This window comes from Nerophis lumbriciformis, linkage group LG01 (genome assembly GCF_033978685.3).
Source record: "Nerophis lumbriciformis linkage group LG01, RoL_Nlum_v2.1, whole genome shotgun sequence".
In the NCBI taxonomy this organism is placed as follows: Eukaryota; Metazoa; Chordata; class Actinopteri; order Syngnathiformes; family Syngnathidae; genus Nerophis; species Nerophis lumbriciformis.
Genome location: NC_084548.2, coordinates 71,202,712 through 71,220,000, shown reverse-complemented (window position 1 = coordinate 71,220,000; position 17,289 = coordinate 71,202,712). Strand labels below are relative to the sequence as shown.

Here is a 17,289-nt window from a genome sequence, read left to right as displayed (position 1 = left end):
TCAAACTACGCCAACCTCTGGGCCTGGTCATTGAAGGCAAGTACATCCCTAATTCTATTCTCAATCAGGTTGATGTGTGGCCACCTGCCCCAAGGCAGCTGTGTCAGGTTGCCAATCACTGCGTTTGCTTAAATAGCACCTCAGTGTCTGACTCATTGTGTGGCTGGCTCCCTGCTGGGAAAGGTCTGCGCCCATCGGGCGGTAAGTGTGTTGCGCCACTGAAATGTAGTTTGTAAATTAGTCTGCTGAATGTGTGATATGTTGGATTTATTGAATGCTGTGATTTATTGAACTTTGTGCTCTGTGTTCCAGGCAATTTATGAGACCTGATCAAGGTACGAAAAATGAGGTAATTTGATTGTTTAAAGGAAAGCCCCAATAATCAGGTAACCGTATCAAATATCACGTTTGGTTGTGCCATCTTGTTGTCCTGCGGTTGATTCTTTGCATGGATTGAGAAGAGAAACTAAAAATGAGTGCTTCAGAGAGCCAAGCATTTGTGGATAAAACAAGAAAAGTCGCCTCGACAGTTTGGGGATTTTTTTCAAACGGACCGTAGTCAGACCAAGGCGCTCCTAATCAGTAATACCACACCACCTTTGCCACGCTCACCCCTGAAATAGTTCTTCTCAGGTTTCTCTATGTTTACATTTTTACACTTTGCACTATTTTGTTGGACTTAATTAAGCATTTCTGACATCATTCCTTATTTTTGCACCTTCATTTTAAGAGGTTATCGTTAAGAGTTCAATGTAATTTTGTTTACATTGTTTTCCATGCTTTGATCGCTGAGAGGATTACAATCAGAGGAAAGTTATATCTTAAATAAAAATGTTTACATTAAAAAAATATATTTATTTTCGATAAGTCATAAGAAATAATTATCGAGATCGACCAATACAAAACGCTTGTATCGTGATACAGTTTTAGCTGTGTCGACCAGCCCTAATGTTTTTTTTATTTCAATCATAAAGGTCAAACAAAAACAATCAACATCACATAAAGAAAACAAACATGAAAAAAAAAAGGAGCAGAAAGAAGTAAAACTTATAATATCTGCCCCCCAAATGAATCGGTATTCAGTAGTACAGGTGTAATTTGATCAGTACAGATTTCGATACTCATCCATAGTTACTACATCATTTTTAGTTGTTGTAATATTTATGTCAACATGCTATTAGCATAAATACCACACTAGGGTTGTACGGTATACCGTTACTAGTATAGTACTACGATACTAATGAATCATATTCGGTACTATATTGCCTCTAAAAAGTGAATGTAAACAAATGCCATGGGTGCCTGACATCCACTGTAATGATACCAAGTACAATAGCGTATCTAGTCGATACTACTATGATTACATAGATATTTTTTATCATCACAAAATCTTTTTTCATTTTTTAAAAATTCATTTTATGTTAAAGTCAGTAAATACATCCCTGGACACATGAGGACTTTGAATATGACCAATGTATGATCCTGTAACAGTGACGTGCAGTCACTAGAGGCAGGTGAGGCAGGGCCTCACCTGCCATCATGGAAAGAAAAAAAAATGTAAAAATATATTTTTTTTATTAAATTGTTATATGTATCCAGTGATTATACTATAAAGTTATTTTACATTTAACTTCACCCGTTTTAGATTATTTTTTATTTAAAATCGCTGAATTTTCACATTTGCCGTTCAAATACTGAGAAGAGACGGTGCGGTGAACAGCAGCCAGTTGAGGCACGTCACTCAGTGCCGCAACATGGATTGCGCAATGACTCGGCTAACTGCTGGCCTGCTGTGCAGTGAGACTGTATTGCTATATGAATTATATTATACATTTCCATAGTTTAGTTAGCTGAGGTATATAATGTACAGTGTATTTTGTCAACAACTGTATGTGTGTAAAGTATTTCTTGTGCTGAGCGATCATAAAACGGCTGCAAAAGACGCACTGGCTGAGGCTCGTCTCCTGCACCCCCGCCGTAGAATTGTTATATCAACTAAAGCCCACACTTAAACTTTCCACGTGCAAGATTGAATCTATTTAAAAAAGTTATTTCATAAGAAGCCAAAAAGTGCAAAAACAATAATGTTGGTGTTGGAGGAGTTGTGAATGACTGCAGGGCCACAACATTAGGTACACCTGCAGACTGCAGGTGTACCTAATTCACAACTCCTCCAACACGAACATTATTGTTTTTGCACTTCTTGGCTTCTTATTAAATAACTTTTGTAACCTATTTTTATGGGCTTTCCTCTTTGTGATGTTAAGTTCCTGTTATGCGCTGTTATACATTATATGCCTTGAGCTCTTATTTTGAAGGCGCTAAGAGCGGAAGTGACGACACGTTGGAGTGGAGCGGAAGTTTTTGAAAGAAGGTAAATAAAGTGGTCCTCGTGTAAACTGGAGCCTCCGTGTTTATTTTGTAGTTTCATACAGTATAGGCGACATTTATAAACCCTCGGTTACACTTTTTTAAATAGATTCAATCTTGCCCGTGGAAAGTTGAAGTGAGGGCTTTAGTTGATATAACACTCTCGTCAGAGGGTTCATTAATCCAGCACAACAGCGGCTCATTGACTTATTTTATAAGTAAAGGTAAGACCATAATAAAGTTTTTTTGTGTGCTACAGTTTGTATGTGTAAAGTTAAAGTTAAGTTAAAGTACCAATGATTGTCACACACACATTAGGTGTAATGAAATTTGTCCTCTGCATTTGACCCATCCCCTTGATCACCCCCTGGGAGGTGAGGGGAGCAGTGGGCAGCAGCGGCGCCGCGCCCGGGAATCATTTTTGGTGATTTAATAACCCCCAATTCCAAGCTTTGATGCTGAGTGCCAAGCAGGGAAGAATGCTGGTATGAGCTTTTAAACATAACCCGTTAACTGCTGCCAATCAAATGGTGAATAAGATACTCTTTAGGGTTCATATGTTTGTAAATCTGACTGTGATGAAGTCAGTGCCTCACCAGCCATCAACCTCACCGCACGTCACTGTCCTGTAACTACTTGGTATCGGATCGGTACCTAAATGTGTGGTATCATCCAAAACTAATGTAAAGTATCAAAGAAGAGAAGAGTAAGTGATTATTACATTTGAACAGAAGTGTAGATAGAACATGTTGAAACAGAAAATAAGCAGATATTAACAGTAAATAAATAAGTAGATTAATAATCCATTTTTCCATTATAATGTGTACAAAATAATAGGTATATAAATGACACAATATGTTACTGCATAGACTAATTAGGAGCCTTTGTTTGTTTACTTACTACTAAAAGACAAGTTGTCTAGTATGTTCACTATTTTGAGGACAAAATTGTTCTTTAATTGCAATAATAAACATATGTTTAATGTACCCTAGGATTGTTTGTTAAAATAAAGCCATTTTTTGTGGTCCCCTTTGTTTAGAAAAGTATCAAAATACATTTTGGTACCGGTATCTGTACCAAAATATTGGTATCGGGACAACCCTATACCACATGGATATACAGTATTTGATACATTGGCTAATTTTATGTAAGGCTGAAACGACGCGTCGACGTCATCGATTACGTAAATACGTCGACGCCGTTTTTGTGCGTTGACGCGTTGCATACTTGAATAGTCGCCAAGGCGCTAATTAATTTAAAACCTCTTCTCACTCGTGCGCTTACTAAAAGGCGTGGGGTAAATTTAGGCCTGCGCTTATAAATTTGAGTGATGTAAGGATACCATCATGAAAAGCACATTTAATACAAAAAACGTTATTATGGTCTTACCTTTTACTTATGAGTCCATGCGCAGCTGCTTCTGATCAAAAGCATCGATAACTTGTTTATAGAAGTCTTCCTTATCTTTCTTCAGTTTTAAAAGTCTCTCTGTCTCGATGGAGATATTCCTTTAAGTATTACCTCCTGCGTCGATTGAAAGTCCAGTTTAGAAAACTGTTTTATTTTAGATATGTAATCCTCCATCTTAAAAGTGCTCACTCTTGTTGCTTGTTGTCTTCTTCTGCAGCACCGGTCTTCTGCAGTACCGGTAGTCGCAAGAAGGATCACTAGCGCCCTCTACCACCAGGAGGCGGGAGTCATTTAATGACTCATATTTGACACACGCAGCTACGGTATATTAATAAAACATAGCTGCTTACTGTTCTTTTTAGCATATTCAAAATCTTGGACCGTAAATCCTACTGAATAGCTCTTAATCTTCTTCCCTTTATGCGATTTCAAATGATTGAAATCAGCCTCCTCCATTTTGAAAATGATGACAGGTGAAGTGTCACTCATGACGTGACGAGTTTGACCCAGCGGAAGTTCTAGACATATGCTAATTATTTTGCGAAACGAGTTTGACTCGGCGAAAATTCCAGACATGCGCTAATAAATGTAATATTTTGCGAAACGAGTTTGTTTCGGCGTTAATCCTGAGTCGGCGGTAAGGCCAAGCATGCGCTAATTATTTTGCGAAACGAGTTTGACCCGGCAGTAATTCGAGGCGAAATAACGTTTATCTTTATTTTTGCACATTTTAAAGCAAAATAAGCAATACTTTTACTTTTGAAATGCTTATACTATTGCAGAATATTAGGATTTGCACTGTATGTTTATTTTATATTTGCACATTAAAAAGCAAATACGCTACTTTTAATTTTGTTAAATGTTAAAAGTTTTAAATGTTTACATTGTTACAGAATATTTTGTCATGTTGTTGTCAATGTTGACTGAGTGGCCATACTTTTTTTTTTTTGTAAATAAAAGCCATGCCTTTTGAAAAAACTGGCCTATATTTATTTTTTCATCTTCTTTTTAAATAAAAAAATAATCGGTAAAAGGAAAAATAATCTATAGATTAATCGAAAAAATAATCTATAGATTAACCGATTAATCGAAAAAAATAATCTATAGATTAATCGATAGAAAAATAATCGTTAGCTGCAGCCTTAATTTTATGCAAAATAATTAACTCTTATTCTTTTAATCCCGTTACTCAAATGAGTCATTATAGCCATAGGAATCTTGTAAGAAAAATGCCTGCGATGGGTCAACCAACACACATGTTGAATAGAAGATGAACATGTGCATTATCAGATTTAGAGTAGAAAAAGCCAGAAATTGAGGTTTATTTAGGATTACAACAAGCAAACGGAAAGGGGTTACCAATTGTTGCGTTCATTTTGGACTTTTTCCTGTAAATGAAGACTAATAACTCCTTCAGCCTTACTGCCCCACCCGATCCTTAAGATCAGCCGATCAGCTGCTGTTGACGGTCCCTGACACAAGGCTGAAGCTTAGAGGTGACAGAGCTTTCGCCGTTGCTGCTCCCAAGCTCTGGAACGTCCTACCTCTGAGTGTTAGACAAGCCTCCACTCTTCCTGTTTTTAAATCTCTCTTAAAAACATACTTTTATTCCATGGCTTTTAACACTGAGTGATATCCATCCTGCAATGGCGCCCCATAATACACCTGCTGTGAACCTGTTTTTATGTTTTTATTTATTCTATTTTTATTTATTTATTTTTTATCGTGTTCTGTTTGTGTTGTGTTGTGTTTGCTCCGTATTTTCCGCACCATAAGGCGCCCTGGGTTAAAAGCCGCGCCTTCAATGAACGGCATATTTCAAAACTTTGTCCACCTATAAGCCGCCCGGTGTTGTAAGCCGCATCTAACTGCGCTAAAGGAATGTCAAAAAAACAGTCAGATAGGTCAGTCAAACTTTAATAATATATTAAAAACCAGCGTTCTAACAACTCTGTTCACTCCCAAAATGTACGCAAATGTGCAATCACAAACATACGTATATCAACATGGACAGAGCTGCGTGAAAAAAGCCACCCGGCCTCTTCGCGTAAACTTAAACTTACCTTAACCACTCGCTCATCTTTTCTTCATCCATCCCTTCGAGTTAGCTTTTATGATGACGCCGGCTGGAAAGGTCTCTTTTGGCAAGGTCTTCCTTTTGAATATCACCATGGGTGGAAGTTTCTGGCCATTAGCATGGCAAGCTAGAACCACAGTGAAGGATGACTTCTCATTCCCTGTGGTGCGAATATTCACCGTACGTGCTCCCGTTGTATCCACAGTGCGGTTCACAGGAATATCAGTTGCTGTGAAATAGTAATCCGTGTGCGGATGGAGAGATTGCGTCTTTTCATGAACCGGATCCCTGACGCTTAGTAGGAGCCATTTTGTGGTCTTTACAGATGTAAACACACAAAGGAAATGAAACGTACGGTATATCCGCGCTCTTTTTCTTCTTCTACGCGGGCGGGTGGTTGCTTACAGTAGAAGAAGAAGCGCTTCCTGTTCTATGGGGGCGGGTGCTTACCTTGGCGGTTGCTTGCGTAGAAGAAGAAGCGCTTCCTGTTCTACCGGGAAAAAAGATGGCGGCTGTTTACCGAAGTTGCGAGATCGAAACTTTATGAAAATGAATTGTGATATTAATCCATATATAAAGCGCACCGGGTTAAAAGCCGCACTGTCAGCTTTTGAGTAAATTTGTGGTTTTTAGGTGCGGATAATAGTGCGGAAAATACGGTACTCGTTTTATCTTTTAACCTGTCCATTGTACAGCACTTTGGCTACACTTGTGGTAAATTTTAAATGTGCTTTATAAATAAAGTTGATTTGATTTGATTAATAATAGATCAAACAAACCTTTTCTACAATGATAAGATCCCCCACTTGGATGTTGCTGCTTTTCACCTTCATTGTGCCTGGGGAGAAAAAAAAACAACATAAAAAGCTTGTTTAGCAAACAATTCAAGCTGAAAAATCAACCGGCAGCTGCTTTCCTGCACGCTCCAGCGCTCGCCTCCACTAAAGTTTGTGAGTGGGGGGCAGTCATTTTCCATGCATATCTGAAGGAATGCTGGGGGAGCTCAGGCCCTTTTCTCTCATTCCATTCGGAATTAACAGGCAAATTTGTTTGGAGGAGATCACTGACCCCTGACCCCCTGCCGTGACCTCTGGCCAATGCATATGCAAGACATTAAAGCACATATTATATCGCCATCCATGGGGCGGGGGGGGTGCGTTCATGGGAATTCACATTTCTGCTTTGTCCGGGCTGCGTGCAAAGAAGGGCATTCTATGCAATAAAAGATGATCATTAAAATTAGAAAGAGGGCTTGAAGGCGATATGTCACGCACATTTTGCCGGACGGCGTGTGCGGGGGTGCCGCTGCGGTGGAGGCGGGCGGTCATCGCGTTTACGGCTCCAACAGGCTGCCACATCAAAGCGGCTAAGTGATGGAAACCACAAGAAGTCCCCTGCCCTTTTTTTTTTTTTTTTTATTGCCGCTCGCCACTTTATACCGCGCCCTTGTATACGCCGGCTTTTACGTCTCTCTGCTTTGAATTACACAGCGTTTGCCTCGGCCCCAATCAGCTTTAACAGGGCCAGTGCAGTTGAGAGACGCTGGGAGAGTCACACTGCAAAAACTGCAATCTAAGTAAGATGAAATATCTCAAATAAGGGTGATACTTGCTTATTTTCTGCCTGATAAGATCATTCTTCTCACTAAGCAGATTTTATGTTAGAGTGTTTTACTTGTTTTAAAGGGGAACATTATCACAATTTCAGAAGGGTTAAAACCATTAAAAATCAGTTCCTAGTGGCTTATTTTATTTTTCGAAGTTTTTTTCAAAATTTTACTCATCACTAGGGATGTCCCGATCCAGGGTTTTGCAGTTCCAATCCGATACCGATATTGTTTTAGCATTTCCGATCCGATACCGATACTGACCGATACCGATACTGACCGATACTGGCCTATCCGAGCATGTATTAAAGTTTAAAGTTATTTAGCCAACTTAGTTGTCAGAATCATGTTGAAAAGGGTTTTAGTACTCTTGATAACAACTAGCCAGCTGAATTAGGGGAGTTTGAATAATACACAATGGTTGGTAACAAGAAACTGACCTGTTTATTCAAGGATAAACACAAAATAGACAAAATTATACATGACAAACAGAAATGGCATCATTGAACTAGGGCTGGGCAATATGGCCTTTTTTTAATATTGCGATATTTTAAGGCCATATTGCGATACACGATATATATCTCGATATTTTGCCTTAGCCTTGAATGAACACTTGATGCATATAATCACAGCAGTATGATGATTCTATGTGTTTTGATTGATTGATTGAGACTTTTATTAGTAGGTTGCACAGTGAAGTACATATTCCGTACAATTGACCACTAAATGGTAACACCCCAATAAGTTTTTCAACTTGTTTAAGTCGGGGTCCACTTAAATTGATTCATGATACAGATATATACTATCAGATATATACTATCATCATAATACAGTCATCACACAAGATAATCACATTGTATTATTTACATTATTTATAATCCAGGGTGTGGAGGGGGGCGCCTGATGTAAGTGTCAAAAAGACAGCCAAAAGAGTTTGATATGAGAATAAATCTAAAGTTAAAATATAGGGTAGAAATGCACCCATTTGCAGGAAATGTAGTCTTGATTTTCAAAATGTTCTTTCAAGGCTTGCATGTCGACATTAAAACATTCTTCTTCATACTGCATTAATATATGCTACTTTTAAACTTTCATGCAGAGAAGGAAATCACAACTAAAAAAATCACTCATTTTTTCATACGGTGTTGATGTGGAAATTTTTGCCATTTTGATGGTGTGGAGTCTGAACGTGTGGCACCGAATGGAGATAAGCGTCTCGACAGACGTCACAATATTTGAACAATGATGACGAAAACTGTTGTCTCTGTCGTGTCCGTGTGTCGAAAATTGTTATGCGCTTATTTTTTGATTTGATTTTGTGCGTGGCATAGATTTGCCGTGCGCAGAGGACGTTTGAGCAGGCGCGCACCTTAGCGGCTGCGCTAGCATCACAGCTAACGTTAGCCATGCCGCTACCTCGCTCTCTGCTCGGGGAGGACGTATACGTATGTGACGTATGACGTGACAGTATGTGACGTGTGTAAGAAGGTGCGCTCGCTGTCTGTGAGAGGGAGACACAGGAAAGAGTGAGAAGAGCCTGTCGTGTAATGCCAGCAGCTAAAAGCAACTGCGTGAGAATTGTGGATGTGTTGAAGGTGTGCTGGAAAATGCGGAACGGAAATTACGGAGCAGCAGAAAAGTGGAATGTATTATTTAAATCGGTGCGTTGGAAAACACGGACCGGAGTTTTTTTTTAAACTGGATCTGGATCGGCATTTCCCCATGCCTTGCCGATACGCAATTTTTGGCAAATATCGGCAGCCGATCCGATCCAAATATTGGATCGGGACATCCCTACTAAATACACATCAAAACTGTCTAAATTCTAGCATCAATGCTAATATACTTCCAAACAAGTATTGTGTACATGTTTGAACATATTGGGTACACTTTTCATTAAAACGTTAACAAACACTATAATATGGGACCTTTTAGGTTTTCTGTCAATCACCTTTATACGAATAAAGTTGAGTTGAATCTGAACCTTAATCGTACCTCTCGTTGACAGCTTGCTGTAGATCTGTGAGTTCACCTCTTTGTCTCGAAAATAGCATCTTATTTCATCCACGGCCTCTCGAATGATGGTGATGATCAACACCAGACCCTAAACAACAACAAGAAAAGGTGACAAGTGGAAATCAACTGGTAAAGGAAGAGTGACTCATAACCTACCAGAGGGACCCAGTAGGTGTAGAGGTCGCCCAAGCGGAGCTCCTCCACAAACTGGGAGCAGGCCAGCAGCAGGAAGTAGAGGTTGAAGAAGTACTTGAACTGATTGAACAGCACCTGTCAAGTCAATAAAACACAATATTATACTGAGGGGCTTTTTACAACCGTAGATGGCTTTCTCTGCTTAACAGTTTTACGATTTTTTTTTTATTTAACCAGGGAAAAAAAATCCCATTGAGATTAAAAACCTCTTTTTCAAGGGAGTCCTGGCCAAGAGGCAGCAAAGTTACACATAAAATAATATTCACGTTACACATTAAAATGACTGGATGGACCACAATGGAAACAAGCCTTTTGGCTTTTTGTGCCATCCATTTGCCTTTTTAAAGCACTACATTCTTTAAGATCTCAATAAACTTCTCAATCAATCAATAACTGAGGCTCCTTCAAATGCTCTCAGTTGAGAGTAGGGTTGTACGGTATTAGTATAGTACTGCGATACTAATTAATCATACTCGGTACTGTACCCTTCCCCTGCGTCATTGCTGGTTTTACGAGCAGAGGAGCATGTTCGGCAGCGCGCGCACACAGAGTACTTACAAGCAGACACAGTGAGTAGACAGAAAAGGGAGGACGGACGCATTTTGGTCTAAAAACTAACAATAAAGGTGAAGTTATAACACTGAAACATCCTCAGGAAGAGGTGCTTTAAGACATGGCTAGCTAGCTAGCGGCTAAATTCCATCCGCAGTCTGCAGTGTTTTAGCTACTTCCATACCTGCCAACTTTTGAAATCAGAAAAACCTAGTAGCCAGGGTCCAGGGGCCGCAGGCCCCGGTAGGTCCAGGACAAAGTCCTGGTGGGGGGTTCAGGCTTCGCCCCCCGACGCTAAATGATTATTAGCATTCAGACAGGTTAAAATGTTGCTAAAACCATCACTTTTCTATCAGTCACAGTGACTTTTCAAAACAAAAATATTACAGCAAAAATCATATGGGTTGATTGACATGTTTATTCTGTAAGATAACTTCAATAGTTTGAAATTATTTTGACAGTTAATGCCAGTTATCCTGTCAACCTTTCACAAGACTTTAATTTGTTAATTGAAAGTATAAACACTTTTTACAGTAAACAAATGGTAAAACAGTACTAAACAATTCCATAAAAAAAAAAATTGGTGTCATTATTAACTTTCTGTCCAAGCTTGTATAATCTACTGCCTTGTTCAATTGTAAAAAATATTCTGTGCCTAAAATTCACATTTCTATCACAATTATCATACTGTAAACATGGTAAGCTAACTTCATTAAAATTAATAGTCCTGTCAATAGCATGGAATTACAATTCAAATGTAGTTTTTTTGTAAGCCTTTCAAAAGAATTCAAAATATGAAAAATTAATGAAAATTAATTTAAGCCATCAGACACTTGAAAAGTGGCACATCACATCTCTAATGTAATCATTTGAACTTTTCAACAGAAATAGCACTGCAAAAATATTAAGGACATACTTCTGTATTTTGGTAGTTATGCTGTCAACATTTAACAAGATTTCTTCAACTTGGACTTGAAAGCATAAATAGTATAAACACTTTTAACAGTATAACAGTACTAAACAATTCCAATAGATAACATTGGTGTCATTACCTTTTTGTGGCTAAAATCCGAAAAACGTTGAAAGTTTTCCACTTGTATCGCTAGCAACGGCATTAGACTTGTGTTCTTTTGTCCCAACGTGGTCTTTTACATCGCTAATTCCTCCGTGTCCGATCGAAAAATCTTGTCTGCACAAGGTGCAATTCGCGTAGTTTTCACCCTTTTTGGAACGGATAATTATTCCCGGATAGGCTTTTGAATATTCTTCACGGAATGACTGCAGTTTTCTTTTCGGTTTAAGACTCGTATGCGATTTTTCTCCGGCTGATTCCATGATCGTTCGCTCGTTTGGAAACAATGGGCAACAGGTGCCTCGTGCTTGGCAGCGGTGCTATAAATAGCCTCGCGCATTTTTAAAAAATATTTTTTTTGAATGAATGAAAAACCGTATTTTTTATCACTGCAACCGTAACCCGGAATAGGTTGATGAAAACCGTACTAATTACGGGAAAACCGGAGTAGTTGGCAGGTATGTACTTCTAAATTACTAATCCTCACCTACAAACCCCGTTTCCGTATGAGTTGGGAAATTGTGTTGGATGTAAATATAAACGGAATACAATGATTTGCAAATCATTTTCAACCCATATTCAGTTGAATATGCTACAAAGACAACATATTTGATGTTCAAACTGATAAACATTTTTTTTTTTGGCAAATAATCATTAACTTTAGAATTTGATGCCAGCTACACGTGACAAAGAAGTTGGGAAAGGTGGCAATAAATACTGATAAAGTTGAGGAATGCTCATCAAAGACTTATTTGGAACATCCCACAGGTGAACAAGCTAATTGGGAACAGGTGGGTGCCATGATTAAAAGTAGATTCCATGAAATGCTCAGTCATTCACAAACAAGGATGGGGCGAGGGTCACCACTTTGTCAACAAATGCGTGAGCAAATTGTTGAACAGTTTAAGAAAAACCTTTCTCAACCAGCTATTGCAAGGAATTTAGGGATTTCACCATCTACAGTCCGTAATATCATCAAAGGGTTCAGGGAATCTGGAGAAATCACTGCACGTAAGCAGCTAAGCCCGTGACCTTCGATCCCTCAGGCTGTACTGCATCAACAAGCGACATCAGTGTGTAAAGGATATCACCACATGGGCTCAGGAACACTTCAGAAAACCACTGTCAGTAACTCCATTTCGTCGCTACATCTGTAAGTGCAAGTTAAAACTCTCCTATGCAAGGCGAAAACCGTTTATCAACAACACCCAGAAACGCCGTCGGCTTCGCTGGGCCTGAGCACATCTAAGATGGACTGATACAAAGTGGAAAAGTGTTCTGTGGTCTGACGAGTCCACATTTCAAATTGTTTTTGGAAACTGTGGACGTCGTGTCCTCCGGACCAAAGAGGAAAAGAACCATCCGGATTGTTCTAGTGTAAAAGGCAGCATGTGTGATGGTATGGGGGTGTATTAGTGCCCAAGACATGGGTAACTTACACATCTGTGAAGGCGCCATTAATGCTGAAAGGTACATACAGGTTTTGGAGCAACCATGGACGCCCCTGCTTATTTCAGCAAGACAAGACGTGTTACATCAACGTGGCTTCATAGTAAAAGAGTGCGGGTACTAGACTGGCCTGCCAGTAGTCCAGACCTGTCTCCCATTGAAAATGTGTGGCGCATTATGAAGCCTAAAATAGCACAACGGAGACCCCCGGACTGTTGAACAACTTAAGCTGTACATCAAGCAAGAATGGGAAAGAATTCCACCTGAGAAGCTTCAAAAATGTGTCTCCTCAGTTCCCAAACGTTTACTGAGTGTTGTTAAAAGGAAAGGCCATGTAACACAGTGGTGAACATGCCCTTTCCCAACTACTTTGGCACGTGTTGCAGCCATGAAATTCTAAGTTAATTAATATTTGCAAAAAAAAAATAAAGTTTATGAGTTTGAACATCAAATATGTTGTCTTTGTAGTGCATTCAATTGAATATGGGTTGAAAAGGACTTGCAAATCATTGTATTCCGTTTATATTTACATCTAACACAATTTCCCAACTCATATGGAAACGGGGTTTGTACATGGCAACAGATAAAATAAGTTTCTTACAAGTATCATTATCACTGCAGGACGAGGAATAGCTAAAAATGCTTCACTACACACCGTAGGAGGATACAATAGCGTCAAAATGTAAACAAACGCCATGGGTGGATCTACACCTGACATCCACTGTAATGATACCAAGTACAGGAGCGCATCTAGTCGATACTACTATGATTACATCGATATTTTTCAGCATCACAAAATCTTTCGTTTTTAAAAATACGTCCCTGGACACATGAGGACTTTGACTATGACCAATGTATGATCCTGTAACTACTTGGTCATTTGTGGTATCATCTAAAACTAATGTAAAGTATCAAACAACAGAATACTAAGTGATTAATACATTTTAACAGAAGTGAAAATAGAACATGTTAAAACAGGAAGTAAGCAGATATTATCAGTCAATTAACAAGTGGATTAATAATCAATTTTTACAGTTTGTCCCAAATTGCTTCTTCCTTCTTGTCGGCTATCCTTCCTCACATCTGACACCCACGTTCTAACCTCCCTGAGTTTCATTAGCGCCAGTGTGCAAGATGGCTAGCAGGGCCAAGTCAACAGAGTGCAGGCCAGGGGAGCAAAGAGAGAGACATCACACACGAAGACGCCACCAAATTAAAATAAAAGGGGGTGAGATTTTGCATTGCAAATACATATTTGCTCTTGTCTTTTGCTTGGCGGACAAAACAACACCCTGGTGAAGATCCTAGGACAACTGGACATGTCTGGAAAACAAATGTTAATGCAAAATAACCCACCCCCCGCCTCAAAAAAGTCACAAGAACAAAGAGTCAGCAACCAGCATCATCACAACATTTACAGTAGATACTCACATAACACAAAAGTAGGTTAATGGTGCTCCAGCCCTCGAAATTTAACTTTTTAACGTCAAGGCAAGTGTTGCCTTAAAGGAGAGCTCATATTTTAGGGCACCAAGGCAAGTTAGAAGGGCACCATTAAGAATTTGAGCAAAAATATGTCATACAGGAATTAACTATACTAGGGATGTCCCGCCCCAGAAATAGGAAATAGAAATCCTATTTCTGGGGCTGAGGTTGCTGAGGTAGTTAAAAAGCTCCTCGGTGGCAAGGCCCCGGGGGTGGATGAGAGCCGCCCGGAGTTCCTTAAGGCTCTGGATGCTGTGGGGCTGTCTTGGTTGACAAGACTCTGCAGCATCGCGTGGACATCGGGGGCGGTACCACTGGATTGGCAGACCGGGGTGGTGGTTCCTCTCTTTAAGAAGGGGAACCGGAGGGTGTGTTCTAACTATCGTGGGATCACACTCCTCAGCCTTCCCAGTAAGGTCTATTCAGGTGTACTGGTGAGGAGGCTAGTCGAAACCTCGGATTCAGGAGGAACAGTGTGGTTTTCGTCGTGGTCGTGGAACTGTGGACCAGCTCTATACTCTCCGCAGGGTCCTTGAGGGTGCATGGGAGTTTGCCCAACCAGTCTACATGTGTTTTGTGGACTTGGAGAAGGCATTCGACCGTGTCCCTCGGGAAGTCCTGTGGGGAGTGCTCAGAGAGTACGGGGTATCGGACTGTCTGATTGTGGCAGTCCGCTCCCTGTATGATCAGTGCCAGAGCTTGGTCCGCATTGCCGGTAGTAAGTCGGACACGTTTCCAGTGAGGGTTGGACTCCGCCAAGGCTGCCCTTTGTCACCGATTCTGTTCATAACTTTTATGGACAGAATTTCTAGGCGCAGTCAAGGCGTTGAGGGGATCTGGTTTGGTGGCTGCAGGATTAGGTCTCTGCTTTTTGCAGATGATGTGGTCCTGATGGCTTCATCTGGCCAGGATCTTCAGCTCTCACTGGATCGGTTCGCAGCTGAGTGTGAAGCGACTGGGATGAGAATCAGCACCTCCAAGTCCGAGTCCATGGTTCTCGCCCGGAAAAGGGTGGAGTGCCATCTCCGGGTTGGGGAGGAGATCTTGCCACAAGTGGAGGAGTTCAAGTACCTCGGAGTCTTGTTCAGGAGTGAGGGAAGAGTGGATCGTGAGATCGACAGGCGGATCGGTGCGGCGTCTTCAGTAATGCGGACGCTGTATCGATCCGTTGTGGTGAAGAAGGAGCTGAGCCGGAAGGCAAAGCTCTCAATTTACCGGTCGATCTACGTTCCCATCCTCACCTATGGTCATGAGCTTTGGGTTATGACCGAAAGGACAAGATCACGGGTACAAGCAGCCGAAATGAGTTTCCTCCGCCGGGTGGCGGGGCTCTCCCTTAGAGATAGGGTGAGAAGCTCTGCCATCCGGGAGGAGCTCAAAGTAAAGCCGCTGCTCCTCCACATCAAGAGGAGCCAGATAAGGTGGTTCGGGCATCTGGTTAGGATGCCACCCGAACGCCTCCCTAGGGAGGTGTTTAGGGCACGTCCGACCGGTAGGAGGCCGCGGGGAAGACCCAGGACACGTTGGGAAGACTATGTCTCTCGGCTGGCCTGGGAACGCCTCGGGGTCCCACAGGAAGAGCTGGACGAAGTGGCTGGGGAGAGGGAAGTCTGGGCTTCCCTGCTTAGGCTGCTGCCCCCGCGACCCGACCTCGGATAAGCGGAAGAAGATGGATGGATGGATGGATGGATGGAGGGATGTCCCGATCCAGGTTTTTGCACTTCCGATCCGATACCGATATTGTTTTTGCATTTCCGATCCGATACCGATACTGACCGATACCAATACTGACCGATACTGGCCTATCCGAGCATGTATTAAAGTTTAAAGTTATTTAGCCTACTTAGTTGTCAGAATCATGTTGAAAAGGGTTTTAGTACTCTTGATAACAACTAGCCAGCTGAATTAGGGGTGTTTGAATAATACACAATGGTTGGTAACAAGAAACTGACCTGTTTATTCAAGGATAAACACAAAATAGACACAATTATACATGACAAACAAAAATGGCATCATTGAAACAAGGGCTGGGCGATATGGCCTTTTTTTTTAAATTGCGATATTTTAAGGCCATATTGCGATACACGATATATATCTCGATATTTTGCCTTAGCCTTGAATGAACACTTGATGCATATAATCACAGCAGTATGATGATTCTATGTGTTTTGATTGATTGATTGAGACTTTTATTAGTAGGTTGCACAGTGAAGTACATATTCCATACAATTGACCACTAAATGGTAACACCCCAATAAGTTTTTCAACTTGTTTAAGTCGGGGTCCACTTAAATTGATTCATGATACAGATATATACTATCAGATATATACAATCATCATAATACAGTCATCACACAAGATAATCACATTAGATTATTTACATTATTTATAATCCAGGGTGTGGAGGGGGGCGCCTGATGTAAGTGTCAAAAAGACAGCCAAAAGGGTTTGATATGAGAATAAATCTAAAGTTAAAATATAGGGTAGAAATGCACCCATTTGCAGGAAATGTAGTCTTGATTTTCAAAATGTTCTTTCAAGGCTTGCATGTCTACATTAAAACATTCTTCTTCATACTGCATTAATATATGCTACTTTTAAACTTTCATGCAGAGAAGGAAATCACCACTAAAAAAATCACTAATCTTTTCATACGGTGTTGATGTGGAAATTTTTGCCTCGGCATTTTGATGGTGTGGGCGTGTGGCACCGAATGGAGATAAGCGTCTCGACAGACGTTACAATATTTGAACAATGATGACGAAAACTGTTGTCTCGGTCGTGTCCGTGTGTCTAAAATTGTTATGCGCTGATTTTTTTATTTGATTTTGTGCGTGGCATAGATTTGCCGTGCGCAGAGGACGTTTGAGCAGGCGCGCACCTTAGCGGCTGCGCTAGCATCACAGCTAACGTTAGCCATACCGCTACCTCGCTCTCTGCTGGGAGAGGACGTATACGTATGTGACGTATGACATGACAGTATGTGACGTGTGTAAGAAGGTGCGCTCGCTGTCTGTGAGAGGGAGACACAGGAAAGAGTGAGAAGAGCCTGTCGTG

General features: G+C 40.7%; 1 protein-coding gene across 2 annotated transcripts in view; it reads right to left on the bottom strand.

Annotated features, from left to right (window-relative positions):
• Positions 1 to 17,289, bottom strand: part of atp9a (ATPase phospholipid transporting 9A) — a 217,676-nt gene that overhangs the window by 183,557 nt on the left and 16,830 nt on the right. For both annotated transcript variants that reach the window (XM_061925336.1, XM_061925343.1), the window contains exons 3-5: positions 9,636 to 9,749; positions 9,459 to 9,567; positions 6,637 to 6,695 (exon numbers count right to left, since the gene is read on the bottom strand). In XM_061925336.1, the coding sequence (XP_061781320.1) occupies positions 6,637 to 6,695; positions 9,459 to 9,567; positions 9,636 to 9,749 (282 nt within the window). The remainder of the gene's footprint in view (positions 1 to 6,636; positions 6,696 to 9,458; positions 9,568 to 9,635; positions 9,750 to 17,289) is intronic.